Source organism: Jaculus jaculus, chromosome 8 (assembly GCF_020740685.1).
Source record: "Jaculus jaculus isolate mJacJac1 chromosome 8, mJacJac1.mat.Y.cur, whole genome shotgun sequence".
NCBI lineage: Eukaryota > Metazoa > Chordata > Mammalia > Rodentia > Dipodidae > Jaculus > Jaculus jaculus.
The window spans coordinates 102,280,440-102,295,960 of NC_059109.1; the positions used below are offsets into that span (position 1 = coordinate 102,280,440).

General features: G+C 42.2%; 1 protein-coding gene across 1 annotated transcript in view; it reads left to right on the plus strand.

Annotated features, from left to right (window-relative positions):
• Cfap61 (cilia and flagella associated protein 61) overlaps nucleotides 1-15,521 on the plus strand; it is a 330,508-nt gene that overhangs the window by 205,660 nt on the left and 109,327 nt on the right. The window contains exons 19-20 of the mRNA XM_045156198.1: nucleotides 5,446-5,544; nucleotides 12,203-12,371. Coding sequence (XP_045012133.1) covers nucleotides 5,446-5,544; nucleotides 12,203-12,371 — 268 coding nt within the window. The remainder of the gene's footprint in view (nucleotides 1-5,445; nucleotides 5,545-12,202; nucleotides 12,372-15,521) is intronic.

Here is a 15,521-nt window from a genome sequence, read left to right on the forward strand (position 1 = left end):
TAACTTGACCAAGGTCAAAAAGCTAGAATGTTCTTGGGCTGGGAGTCCAAAAAGGCAGTTTGACTCCAAAGCCTCTGATCTTAACTGCTTAGCTCTGCTACTTCTCTTCTCTCTCTCTCTCTCTGCTTTTAAATAAATAAAAATTTAAAAAAAATATTTTTAAAAAGGAGGGGCAGAAGAAAGAGATGTGTGCTAGAGAGACTCGTTCTGAGCATATTTCTGTAGGTAAGATGGTGAGCTGCAGCAGAGTACCATGGGAATTGCCGGTGGGGGCATTCATGAGATAGGAGCCAGATGAAAGGGACTGGGGATAGTGACACATGTGGGAAGTGGGAGGCAGGGCAGAGATCTGAGGTGGACTTTCAGATTCCTCACTTGAGAGGTGGTGAGTTGACCACAGAGATCACCAAGGTACACAAAGAGTAGACTAGAGGCTGCAAAGAGTTTTGTTTAGATGCATATTGGATCTGGAAGACCCCCAGAGCACCTTAGTTTGGACATACACTGAACATGGGATGACCTTGGAGCCCTTAAGAATGAGATCCATAGATCATCAGAAACACTGTAGCATGAGGAAGTACATTATAGGAAGGATGTAAGATGAACTCACCGTGGATGAAATCACCCAGGGAAATGGTCATCAAGCCTGGGAAGCTTGGTGAGAGACATGTGGGCAAACCAGGGTCAGCTGGTTCAATACCAAACCACCCCAAAATCACCCAACAGACCTGTAAGGCAGTGTTGTTGGAGGCACCATGTTCTTAGACACAGCAGCTTTCTACAGTTTCCAACTCTCCCTATTTCCTCCCTTCCTTGCTCCTTTAGGCTTAGGATCACGATGGCATCCACCATTGCTACTCTTGGGATGACTCTCTGTCCCTTTAGGTTGCTGTAATCCTGTGCAAGCCTTGCTTTCATTTACCCAGACCTTATGTTGTCTCGTGGTGTCTGTCATCTATTTTTTTTTGTCTGATCCTAGTTAATGAGGTTTCTCTCCTATCACCACCACCACCCCCTGCCCCGTTCTGCATTTTGTCCTTGGTAACAGAATGCTGAGCAATGTGGCAGTGTGCTTCCTTGAAAAAATAAAACACTATTTTTTTTTTTTTAATGTTTCCAACTCCCTTTGCTAAGACATGTGGCAGTGTTTGTGAGTTCTGGTAATATAAGCAGAAAAGTCATGTTGTACTGTCATCCAAGCTCTTCAGTAGACAGTCCTTTTCCTGCTGTTAAATAAATTGCTGGGAGGACATTGATTCGGACTAGGCTCCAGAACTGGACCAATAGCCTAAACCAATATGGAGTTTAGCTATGGTAATGTCCATTGGTTAGGTGTGGGAGGCTGTGTAGCCAATTGAATGGTTACTTAACTAAGCTGTAGTCAACTAAGTTATATTCTACTTCTCATGTTTTTCTTCAAATGTGACTTGAAAGCATTGCTTGGAGAACTGCTGTGGTTCCGGGTGTTGCCCAATTGGCAAACCATCTCATGTTTTTGTTTTCTTTGCTTAGATAAACTGTACTTAATGTAACTGGCCTAAGGAATTTCTCCTTTTAACATTACCCATCCACTTTTCCTTCTGCCTATTGTAATGCTGATGTGATAGATGCCTCTCCAGGAGCTACCTTAGACTTGGAGTGACCTTGAGAATGCCACAGCACATGGAGACACAGAGAGGCTGGGCCATGTCCCTGTCGACTCCATGAATCCACCTTTCAGCATTAGACTGGCTTATGAAACATCACTGTAAGAGAAATCGTTTGGTGTAGGGATTGGGAGAGAGACGTGAGGGATTTGAAGAGGAGACAGGATTAATTGGCAAACACCCATGTTCAGAATGGAAGAATGCACTTGTGGATGCAGGAAGGGAAGAGGAGGGAAGCTGGGAAAGGCTAGGCTTTCCTTACAATGTGTGAAGGCAGAACCATGGAGAACAGGGAAGGGAGAACAAGAAAGGTTCCAGCAGAGAATCTGAAGGGCCAGAATAGCTATGGAAGAATTTGAAAAGATTTTCACAAGGGCTGAAGAAAAGTAGTTTAAAAAAAAAATGCAAGCCAAGCATGGTGGCACACGTAGAGGCACCCTGAGACTCCATAGTGAATTCCAGGTCAGCCTGGGCCAGAGTGAGACCCTACCTCAGAAAACCAGAAAGAAAAACATCAGAACATCCTCTTCCATAAACATGTTTATCTTATATCATCATATGGGGTTGTATTTTGTTGTTGTTGTTAAAAAATCCTACTCAGTTTTTTGGGAATAATTTTAATTGTACACTAGCATAATTCAGGGTAATATAATGTGGTAATTTGGCAATTTTCAGGTCATTTGATCCAAGTTGTACGGTAATTTAGATTGTTTAGTACTGAAGGAATTTCTTTTGTAGTAAAAGATATTGTTGCAAAACCATTGAGCCTTCTATCCACATGAAGATGTAAGAAGGGGCATGTATGTAACTATTGTTAGTACAATATAAGGTGCTTTTTCATCCCAGGGGATCCAAAGCCAGAATAAACTTTAACTGCCTGGAGGTATAAACACGCAATTATTATTTGTGTTTTCCATTAGATGGTGATAAATCCAAGCTCTGTCACTGTAGTGTGCTTACAGACTGCTAGTGTAAGGAGCTAGGGTTAATTGTGACCTTTATACTATTTAAAGACATGCAGAATTTTTATTCTTATTATTAGAGGATAAGATGTGCTTGGCTTTCTTCATATTGAATAGGAATATTCATCCTTAAATAATGGACATCCTTAGAGACTTCAGAGCAAAACCTTTCATAATATTTAGCTGCTGTTAAATGTCAGGTTCAGCTAAGTTTATTGCACTGCTGGCCCATGCCATCACCCAGTGTCCTGTTCTTAGTGCTCCTTAGCAGACTGCCCATAAATTGGTAGCATTTCCAGTTGGAAAATTTCCAACCTCCTCTCAGGAAAGGAGGGCAGGTGTTTTCCTGGGACTGCGGGAGCCTCCTTTGTGGCATTTGGTTGATTGAAAGGGGCCATGTGAATAAAAAAATTTTAGGGAAAAAAAACTTTCTCATCAAGGAGGCTTGGTGAAAATATCAGTTCACCCATAACATTTTGCTGAGTAGAAGCCCAGGGCAAATGTGCAGCAGTAGTCTCTGACACACCAAAAGGCAAATAGAGATTGAGTCTTATGCATATGAGTTCTTAGAAGCCTCCACTTGAACTGGTCACACTTCTGGAGGTTAGCTTTGGTGCTTGTTACAGAGGGTGCCATGGGTGAGTGGAGAGGGTGCTGCCTAGAGATGGACAGCATAGATTTCATTGCCGCTGCCTGCTGCTTTTGAACTTTGTGACCTTGGATGTACTATCTTTCCCATCCTTGATCTTCTTACATATGGAATATACACAACCTGATGTTCCAGCTCCTGCTCCCAGCCTCGTTTGGTTTGAAGATTAATCTCAATGGTAATATCTGTGAATGTGCCTGTGGGCTCTGAAAAGCATGATGCTATGCAAAGAGAAGACAGTTTTTGTTCTGTTTGCTCTATTTTGTTGAGCAAAGTCTAGATATGCATTGCCGTGGCTGGCCTGGGATTTATAATCCTAATTTATAATCTCTATTCCCAGTGCAGATTTCCTCTTAAAAGGAACCCTTGGGCTGGAGAGATGGCTTAGCAGTTAAGGCACTTGCATGTGAAGCCTAAGGACCTAGGTTCTATTCCCCAGAACTCATGTAAACCAGATGCACATAGTGGCACATGCATCTGGAGTTTGTTTACAGTGGCTAGAGGCCCTGGCTTGTCTATTTGCTCTCTCTCTCTATAAATGAATAAATAAAAAAATTTTTTTTTGAAAAGGAACCCTCTAGGGCTGGAGAGATGGCTTAGCGGTTAAGCGCTTGTCTGTGAAGCCTAAGGACCCCAGTTCGAGGCTCGATTCCCCAGGACCCACGTTAGCCAAATGCACAAGGGGGCGCACACGTCTGGAGTTCTTTTGCAGTGGCTGGAAGCCCTGGCGTACCCATTTTCTCTCTCTCTCTCCCTCTATCTGTGTCTGTCGCTCTCAAATAAATAAATAAAAAATGAATATAAAATATTTTTTTAAAAAAAGGAACCCTCTAGAATATTCTGCTAAGTGGTACTTTGGTATCCTGATTTGAGTCACTGTACATGCGTGAAATTGATAAAACTAATGCTGGACGATAGGGACTAGACATGGCATGTAGCCCCTGCAAATGAACTCCATATGCATGTGCCACTTTGCACATCTGGTTTTATGTGCATAGTGGGGTATCAAACCTGAGTTGTTAGGCATTGCAGCAAGTGCATTAACTACTGAGCCATCTCTCCAGCTGTCTTCAGGTTTTGCAGCCACATATTCAACCATCCTTGGACAGAAAATAGTTGGGAGAAAAACTTCTCACTACACTGAACATATACAGACTTTATTCCTTAACCAACACAGTACAGCTATCTTCGCATTTATAGTACTTACTATGAGTAATCTAAAGGTAATATAACTCCATATACATGTGCCACTTTGCACATCTGGTTTTATGTGTGTAGTGGGGTATCAAACCTGAGTTGTTAGGCTTTGCAGCAAGTGCATTAACTACTGAGCCATCTCTCCAGCTGTCTTCAGGTTTTGCAGCCACATATTCAACCATCCTTGGACAGAAAATAGTTGGGAGAAAAACTTCTCACTACACTGAACATATACAGACTTTATTCCTTAATCAACACAGTACAGCTATCTTCGCATTTATAGTACTTACTATGAGTAATCTAAAGGTAATATAAAGTATGCAGGGGCTGTGTGTAGGTTATGTCTACATATCACAGCACATTATATCCGGGACTTGAGCATCTGCAGGTTTAGGTATTCTATGGTGAGTCCTGGAACCAACCTCCTTACATGCTAAGGGACCACTTTGTAGGTTAGATGAGTGGACATTGGAGTCAAGCAATGAATGGCCTTGGGAAATCTCTTTTCCTCAGTTCCACCTGTTATATAGGATTAACAATATTACTACTGCCCTCAAGGACTCCATGGGGGAAATAACACATGCAGAGTTTATGGTTGTCAGCATTGGCCTTCTGATCACTGTGGTGCTTATAGTTCAAGTTTCTTATAAGTAGCTGACTATCCAAGTGCGCATTAATTTATGCCAAATTGACCTCTTTCCTCTCAGTTTGTGGATTTTTATTTTGTTTTACTTGGAGAATCGTATTTCTTTAAAACAAAGTCTACCTTAACTGTGTGAAGCTTTGAGTTTTCTGTCATTAGTAGCTTCAGCACCATCTTCCTTTCCTGTGGTTGTTTAAATGGTTCTATTTGAAAGCTTGTATAAAAAGAGTAGCTACCTTCAAAGAAAAAGCTAAGAGTTGAATGATACATGAAATAAGAAGTGTTAAACTGAATTATAATACTTTCATTGAACATTATTTAACTTTTTTTTTTTTAATTTCTTCGCAGCTCTCACCTGAAGTTTAATAATCTCACGCTGATTTCTACTCATGGACTCCCAGGAAAAAAGCTTCTGGGCAATGAGCAAAGAAAGTTTCTAGCAAGCGAGTATGGCTGTTTCCTTTTTCACTATGAGGCCTGAATGTCTCAATTTGTATACAGTCTTTTATATGCTAAATAATAGATTTCAACGTGGAAAGGGAAATGTAGAGGGAGGGTCTTTCCCCTAGAGTTCTGGTATTACTTGAGAAATACAAGTTCAAACCTCTTGGTACATGAGGAGCTCAGGAGGGCAAGACTGGGTTGCCATTTTATATTTGTGGGGAGTCATCTTCACCGTGACTGCAATTAGAATGGAGCCTACAACCCAGCCACCTCTGTGTCTGGTTCTAAGTAGAGTTGGATGGCCATATCTGCACTCCACAGGCATCTCCCTGGCATGAAGGTCTCACCCAGTGCCATAAGTACCAGGGGCTGGCAAAGCGGGGACCACCCCTGCCAGTCCAGGAAAGTTCTGGTGTTTTCATTACACTAGAACTGCCATTTGACAGCACCAGTTCTTGAAAATGCTATTTCACACAGCTTCCACTAATTTCAGTTTCTGGTAGCAAAAATATAGGTACAGAATTATTAGCCTTCCTGCCTCAAGGAGCAACCTTCCAGTGTTTCAAATGACGAGAAAGGAAATTGTTCTCTTTCAGGATGGCATAGTAGCATATCAGAATCACAGGAATGCGCCCCTGTGAAAAATGACCTGCTTTGTCTTCAGTTCCTTGCCAGTAGAAACAGGCCTATTTTGAACTAATACCTTTATTGCACCAAGAAATTTTGTTGTTACTTGAGGTGCTTGGGATGGAACCTGGGCCCTCAACTATGCCAGACTAGCGCTCTACCACTAAGCTTCAACCTCAGCCTCATCTTTATCAGACCATACCTTTTGAGATGTGTGTGTGTGTGTGTGTGTGTGTGTGTGTGTGTGTGTGTGTATGTGTAGTGTTTACATTACAATAAAAAGGAAATGGGATTTGACCCAGAGGATGATCCAGACCCTATCTTTACCACTAATATATGATGTATGGACATCCCTTTCCCTTGCTCTCTCATTTTCTAAATATGTGATTCCCAGGAAGTGCTGACATCTTACAAGGAATTTAAATCAGTCAGTTTGGTAATCATTTCTTCCCATTCCTGTGTTGGATGTGATATAGTGTGAGCAATATAACATTTTCTGTAGGTGTTACACTGCACAAGCAGAGTGGCTGGGTAGTCACCTGGTGTCCTTGCCTCTTTGTGTTCTCAACAGTCACCAGAGCAACAATAATGTGACTCTGATGACATCAAGCTCTTACTGCCCAGTACAATAGCTACTCCCCACATGGGGCCTTTTCTATTTAAATTAATTAAAATTAAATGAGCCACATTGCAACTGTATGAAGAGCTGATATGCTCCCATACCAGCATAGCTTCAGAACATTTTCGTAATCACAGAAAATTCTAGAATGCCTTGAGTCAAAATCTGTCTTTACCCATTTATTTCTCTAACCTCATGTTTTACTGTATGTGTTCTTTTCTCTACATTCCATCCAGATCAGCAACCTCAACATACCCCAAACACAGCAGGCAAGTTCTCCCCTCCAGGGTCTTTAAATCGTTTCAATGTTGCCTTTCCCAGAAGATCTACCCATACTACCCCATTTATTTGCAGCCAGCCCTCTAACACACCCCAGTTTACCTAACTGTACTTTTTTCCCCCTTGCTCCTGAAATCCTTCTATCACAAAATATTACTTTTCTTTTTTTTGGGGGGGGTCCCGAGGTAGGGTCTTGAAGGAACCCCAAGATGGGGACCTCACACTCTGCCCGGATATGGCGACACCCCAAATCACTCACGAGAAGCGGTCTTGATGCAAACTGCAAGTGGATTTTATTTCAAGCGCGCTGGGGCCCACAGTCGTACACCGCACAGGGGTAGAGGACTGCAGAGCCCCGAATGCAGGAACGGGACAGTTTTTATAGGGTTTCTAACAAAGCCTGTGTATTAGACCAATCATTTTTTAACATCAGGAGCCCGCAGGGTGCGAGCCAGTCAGTTTGTGCCACTCCATAGTTTCTAAGCCAATTAGTTTAATTTGTTCAAGCCCCTCATGGACCAATCAGTCTCCTATGGCCTTGGTGGTCTGAGGCAGGCTGCTACGGCTTATGGTGCGGGCTACTAAGGCTTATGGTATGGGCTATTAAGGCTTATGGTGCAGGCTATTTACAGAAACCAAATAAGTGGTTCACTTCATTACTCATTTCCCATCCTTGAGGGCTATCTCATGCCCTTTTTACCTAGTTTTATATTAGGAGCGGCCTCTGATATAATGAGAAGAGGGATTCTTTACTTGCTTCCAACAGAGAGTAAAGCCTGGAGTTTGAGGTATGCAGGGGCCCGCTTAAGCTCCCTTTGGAGCGTGATAGTATTTCTGGGCTTCTGAATTCTTGGGCCTTTTAGTCTCACTGTAGCTCAGGATGACCCGAAATTCACTATGTAGTCTCAGGGTGGCCTCAAACTCTCGTGATCCTCCTACCTCTGCCTTCTGAGTGCTGGGATTAAAGGTGTGTGCCACCATGCCTGAGTTTCTCTCTATATTCTGGGTCCTTCAACTATAATGCAGACTTCACAAGGGCAGGGATTTTTAGGCAGGTGTTCAGTAAATGTAGAATCAACAAAAGTTACCTTCAAAGATCTGCATGCATCCTTTTCCTGTCAGGTGTGAGATAGGCAGGAAATAGCCAGATTCCCCTTGAATAGATAGTATCATGTGATCATAGTCCTCAGAGACCACAGATTGAACCCCGAACAGGATGTTGTCTTTCAAATAGTTTTTGTGCAGTCCAATAAAGGAAGTTGTCTCAGATCATGAAGTTCAAAAATAACAGTACAAATAGTACCCATAAATCTAATCATTAAAATTCCTCATTCTGAATTCTAACTGAACTTGTCCTCAACCAGTGTGTTGCTTCATTATTATACTGATTAGTTGCTTGAATAGCCATTTTTGTCTCTTCCCTCCCTCCCCATCCTGCCTAGCCTCTGGTGGAGGTGCTAACGATGTGACTGGGAGGCGGCTAAGGGAAGGTGCTGGAGGGGAGAGAAACAGGAAGCAGGAGAAAGCGACTAATTGGACAATCAACCCTGAATAATTGAAAGTTAATTACAGTGGTCACAGTTAATCTTCTCTGAAGACCTCAAAGTTTCTGTTTGTAAAGGGTACTGGCTCTGTGAGATGCAGGTCTGCACAAACTTATGTTTGCTCCCCTGGATTGGCTGTCAGTTGTTCACCAGGAACTGTGGTCTGTTTCTCACTACTTGCTTCCAGGCTACTGTCACCTTAACAGGCAGGCAAGGCCATGCCTCCCCATCTTGTATATGAGAGTCTGTGCGCGTGCACTGCACACATGCTCACACATGTGTTTACATATGTTTGAAACAAGACTTCACTATATGTCTTAGGATGACCTCAAACACTTATATATCCTCCTGCTTCCACTTCGTGAATGCTGGGATTAGAAACCTGTGCCACCACTCAATTTGGTTCTGCATCCAGATTTTTCACTTTTCTTTTTCCAGTGGTGGGTATCAAACTCTGGGCCTTGCACATGTCAGCAAGTATTCTACTACTAAGCTACATCCCAGCCCCTTTCATATATATATTTGGTATTTCAAGGTGATGTCTTGCTAGCCCAGGCTGACCTAAAATTCACCATGTAGTTTCAAGGTCGCCTTGAACTCATGGCAATCCTCCTACCTCTGCCTCCTGAGTGCTAGGATTAAAGGTGTGCGCCACCACTTTCATGCACTTTTGAGTCAGTGTCAAGCTTGCTTCAGAAACATGAAATCTCCCTGATGTGCCTTCTATGCATCTTTCTCTAGAGCACCCTGTTTGTATCTCCTTAAGGGACAGCCACTCTTATGTAACATCTGATGGTTTAGCATATGTGATGTAGATGTATGCTCTGATGTCTGTGGGTTCACATATGCATGTGGGGGCACAAGTACATGTGTGTGGAAGACCAGAGGTCAATTTCATATGTCTTCCTCAATCTCTCTCCCTTTTTTTTTTTTTTTCCCCGAGGTAGGGTTTCACTCTAACCCAGGCTGACCTGGAATTCACTATTCAGGGTAGTCTTGAACTAGTGGTGATCCCCCTACCTCTGCTGGGATCAAAGGCATGTGCCACCACACATGGCAATTGCTCTCTACCATTTTGTTTTGTTTTGTTTTGTTCTGTTTTTGTTTATTGAGGTAGGAGCTCACTCTAGCCCAGGCTGACCTGGAATTCACTATGTACTCTCAAGCTGGCCTTGAACCCACAGCAATCCTCCTACCTCTGCATCCTGTCCACCTTAATTTTTTTAGGAAGTTTTTTATTGAACCTGGAACTCAACAGTTCAGCTGCACTAGGTAGCTAGCAAATCTTCTCATCTCTACCTCCCCAGTGCTGAGATTACAGATGCATACAGCCACACACACACCCTTTTTTTAACAAAGATATTGGGGATGTGAACTAAGGTTTTCATGCTTACAAAGTAATCACTTTACCAACTGAGCCACCCCATCCCCAAGCCCTCTATCTTAGTCTTCACTAAGGCTCATTAACTCTGCTTCAAAAACAATTTGAGGAAAATGTTACTTTCATTCTCCAATAGTTTCATTCATCTGATGGAGAAATTTAAAAGGTCTAGATGTAACATAATATCCAAAATGGTTAGTGCAATTTTATGCAGTGCTACTTGATTGAACTATTTTATTTTGTTTTATTTAAGAGAGAGAATGGTTACACTAGTGCTTCCTTCCAGCCACTAGAAAAGAACTCCAGACGCTTGTGCCACCTTGTACTTCTGGCTTACATGAGTACTGGGAAGTTGAACCTGGGTCCTTAGGCTTCGCAGGCAAACACCTTAACCACTAAGCCATCTCTCAGCCCCACAATGCTGTTTTAATCTAAGGAATGCTGTTTGAGGTAGTGGCAGACTATGATAGCATCAGCCCACACTCTTCAATACTTTCTTCTATGTCTGAGGAAAGGTCCCTACAAGCCAGTGTCCTGCTGCGCAGAGCTTCACATTCTCACTCTGCAGCTTGCATCCTTACATTACTGATGCTACTGTCTAATTGCCATTAAAAATCACATTGTCTTAGCTTCTTACAAATTGCCCCTAAGAGCTTTTATCTGTGAGAAAATCCTCATAAAACTAATCCCTGCACACTAACTACATCTAATTTTTCCTCATCTTGGATGGCTTAAAGTACCAGATAAGCTCAATCCTTTCTGTGTCTCTCACGAATGTGTGGAAACAGTGAAGTTTCCTATCTTCCCATAAAGCTATCAAAATTTTTAAAGAGAATTTCATCCCAATATCTGTTATTTTTCTGTAACAGACCAGCCCCTGATTTTCTTTATTTTTATTATTAAGGAGAAAATTTCTGGTTTTTAAGTGTTGTTTCATGGAGAGACACAAAGCCCAGAGCTCCCATCTCTTTCACAGGCCCTGTAACAGGGTGTAATGTGTATCCATTACGAGAATTCTCTTTGTATAGAGAGACCAGACTCATGTGTGGATCAAAAAGAAAAAAATGTCCCCCCATTATCACTTCAGAATCCTGTTTGCCTCCAAAGAGAGTAAACAGGATTATGTATCATTAATATTATTTAAGATAATACTCTTCGCATATGCATCCCACTTGACAAAGCATCTCCTACATTCTCACTTTCATTCCAGACACTGGCAGAGGCATGCAGGGTGGGCTCATCATCTCGTGCTGGGAAGTAAGGAAATAAGGACACAGGGACCCTGGGGTTCAGGCTCACTGGAAAAAGAAGAGGGAGGTAGACCCTGACAGAGTTCTTCCCAGAAAAGATCATGCAACGTAAATTGCAATGAAATATTTGTTGTCATGTCATCTTAGATTCTCAGTCTTCAGATCAGGACCATTAAAATGTCACTTATTACAGTGAAAACTTTCAGAACATTTTATAAAATACCACCTTCCAAAATTGTCTAAATAAACCCAGAGCCACAAGAAACCCACTCCTGTTCAAACTCAGCAGAACCCCAAAATGAAAGCAGATTGCAGCCACCATACCCCAAAACCTTGGCACATAAGTAAAAGTATCAACTCTCCATAAATCACCTCAGCCCTGCTTAGTAGGTTCCCAAATCTCCAGGGATTATATTTGCTGCAAACTTAATTCCCTAATTGACATCTTTAAATAAGACAGGTCTTGTTGTTTTGGCATAAAGCCATACATTTATTCTAAGAATGAGGCTTTTATTGAAAATTATTAGCAAACAGGGGTTCTCCATGTTTTAGGACTCTGACCCTGCCACTGAGGTGACCTCCATGATGCCACTTTTCTTCCTCATTTCATTGGAGTCTGTGGCCAGTAGGATGGCTCAACAGCTAAAGTGAATTTACAGCCACCATGAAATAGAAGCAGAGGGAAGTCTGTATGACTTCCCACACTCACACACATACTCACACACCCTCCCCTTGTGGACAGGCCTAAGCCAGGTGGAGCAATTTAGATTTAATGGGAAGCTATCAATTTGTGACTAAGTGTTTCATGCTGAAAAATCTCCTAGCCTTGGTCCTGGTAAACTCACAGCAAGAGCACAAACCCTGCTCACTAGGGGACTTGAACCAGCTCACCAGATGTCTAATTAATGCCCTGCCGTCAGCTGCTCAAATGTCACTGATGGAGCGCCTTCTCTCTTTGCAGCCACTGTTTTAATGATAAAGATTACACACTGATGTCTCTGTGTTCCTGGGTTAATGTTGTGGTTGGTAGAATGACTGGCATAGACCGAGCAGCCAAGCATGTTGTGGTTTCCGAGGATAAAGTCGTGTTCTATGACCACCTCATTCTCTGTACTGGGCAGCAGTACCAGGTAAGATTGTGCACCAGGGGCACCAGTGGTGTTTGGGAGTTCGCTGTGGTTAATATGTTTACTGGAGCACACATTCTCTGAGTAAAGAGCATCCTTTCCTACCCACACAGCTGCCACTCTATATTCATAAAAGTGCTCTTCAAGGCCCGCACACATGACCAGAATGGTGTCTGCAAAACCTCCAAGAAACCTATTCCAAGAAAAACATTCTGCTCAAGGATAAAAATCATTGGCGACATGTCATACTTGAAGCTGTTGTCCCAAAGTCTAACACTTATGGCTCACCATAGCAGACTCCAGACCCAACCAGGCATGCTTTTGTGGTAAATTAATTTATGCCTCAAGAGGCTAGCATTTGGCTGGGACAATGTGCTCACGCACAAGTATTTCAAACATGTGCACCTTCTGTCAACCCTTATTTTATTTTGTCTCTCAGTTATAAACTAGGACATCAATTGACTGGATTCCCAGTGACTGTGTTTTCTTTTTGCACTCTCGGGCCACATTTGACTAAAGAAACTGTCCTGTGTGTTAGGGCAGCAGGTCTTAGGAGTCTCACATTGCACTAGACCATATTCTTTTTGTCAAAAATCAGACCTCTTGAGGCTGGAGAGATGGCTCAGTGGTTAAGACGCTTGCCTGAAAATACTAACAGCCTGGGTTTGACTCCCCAGTACCCATGTAAAGCCATATGTACAAAGTGGCACATGCATCTGAAGTTTGCTTGCAGTGGCTGGAGGCCCTGGCATGCCCATTATCTCTGTCTCATCTGTATCTTTCTCTCTTTGAAAATAAATAATTTTTTAAAATACCTCTTGTGGCTGGGGAGATGAGTCAGTGCCTAAAGATGTTTGCAAAGCCTGCTAGCCTGGGTTAAGTCTGCTAGGTTCAGTTACCTAGCACACAATTAAAGCCAGATGCAAAGTGGCTGTGTGCATGGTGTGTGTTTGCAGTGACAAGACACACACACACACACACACACACACACACACACACACACACACACACAATGATAAGACCTCCTTCCAGTGAAAGGAGATTTACTTATAGTTTAAGGATGGGGTTTTAAACTGTTTCATGCATAGTGGTGGATCTGGTGGGGGAGTGTGTGTTTCCTTTCTGTTTCCAAGCCAGGGGGAGGCATCACACAGACGACATTCGCACATTCTTGGCCCAGGCTATGTCAATGCAAGCTGAGCAGCTCTGTGCACCACATAATGCATACCCTGGGCTTGGGATTCACATTAAGTTCTCCTGAGGTGCTTTGAAAACATAACTATGCCTATGTCCTCAGGATTTTTTTGTTATTCTAGGGGCTACTCAATGCATTTATAACTGTTTTAAAGATTCTAGGTGGGCATCATCAGTATTTTTATTATACTTCCCAGGTGATTCTAAGCTAAGGTAGAGAGCCACCAACCTCAACTTTCCTTTTTTTAACTTTTTTATTGACAGTTTCATGCATATACGTAACGTATTTTGATCATTATCCCCTCCCGTGACCTTCTTTTGTCTCTCTTCTCCTGTCCCTCTTCCGCTGAATCTCTTCTGACCCAGTGAACCCTTAATGCCTTGCCTTTCTTTCCCAGGGCTGTGGGGCACAGTTAGGCGGTCACCATCTTGGCTGGAAGTATTTTCTTCTTTTTTTAAAAAAAAAAATATTTTTTTATTTATTTGAGAGAGAGAAAAAAAGAGAAAGAAAGAGAATGGGAACACCAGGACTTGTAGCCACTGTAAATGAACTCCAAATGCATGCACCACATTGTGAATCTGGCTTTATGTGGATCCTGGGGCGTCAAACCTGGGTCCTTAGCCTTCACAAGCAAGTGCCTTGACTGCTAAGCTATCTTTTCAGCCCACCTTCTTTCCAATTAGTCCCTCTTCTATTTTTTTTTTCAAAAAATTTAATGAGTGGAAGCTGCTTTTTTTCTCTTTTAAAATTTTATTTTATTTATTTACAAATAGAAAGATACAGAGAGAGAATGGGCACACCAGGTCCTCTAACCCATGCAAATGAACTCCAGCTGCATATGGTTTTACATAGGTACAGGGGAATTGAACCTGGGTCACTAGGCTTTGCAGGCAAGCACCTTCTCTCTAGCTCTTTCTTTTCTGTTTTGATGCCATGTCTTTTCGGTTGTTTGTTTGCCCTCCCCCTTTATCCACGAGGAAATGTTGATGGGCTCCATATTGTGCAGGTCTTGTGCAAGTCACAATAGCTGACATCAGGTCATGAATTTGACAGCCGCTTTGTGTCTGGAAGACAGCATTCTTCTGGATCTTACTTTCTTTCTACCTTCTCTTCGGGTCCTTAATCAACACCTTATGACAGCACTTCTCAAACTGCATGACCCACACAGTCCTTGAACATATTGTTAAAATGTAGGCACTAAGCAGGGGAAGGAAGCCTGAGATACTAGTTTCTAGCATGTTTCCCAGGTAGCCAGAAGCTGCTCATGAATGTACTATGCTTTGAGTAGATTGCATCAATATCTAAACAATTGTTTTCCTTTTTCTTTCTTAACTGTTTTTTTTTTATTTTTGTTGTTGTTGTTGTTTGTTTGTTTTTAAGAAGAAATCTTGGGTTTAGGGAAATGGCTCAGCAGTTAAACGTGCTTGCTCACATAGTCTGCTGGCCCAGGTTCAATTTCCCAGTCACCTACAAGTAAGCAGAACAGGTATTCAACTGCAGTAGCAAGAAACCCTGATACACACACACAAATAATTTTAAAAAATAAGTCTCAAAGGACAGAAAAAAAGGATTTTTTCTGGTTAAACAATACAAATTAGCTGGAAAGACACTTCATTTGCTATTTAATTATTCTTTCTACTTTACAAAAGATTAAACCAGAAGGCATCACCATGTACCCCTCTGGTTTGTTTCCCCTCACCTGCCCACTGGGTTCCAGCTGTAGTCCACAAAGACATACTGTGGAAACTGAGCAGAAGACCCTGCCAACTGTCCAGAGACTCGAGCATCTGCCCATGTGTGTCCAGCTGCCCCTGCAGCTTTAGTCTGTAGTGCATTAAGCTCTTGCCCTTTTTACAATGAGAAAAATGAAATGAAGAAATGATAAAGTGAGTTCCAATTTAATTTTTGCAGAAAAACATAAAAATCAAAGGTACATAGAATGATAAGGAAAGGGCAGC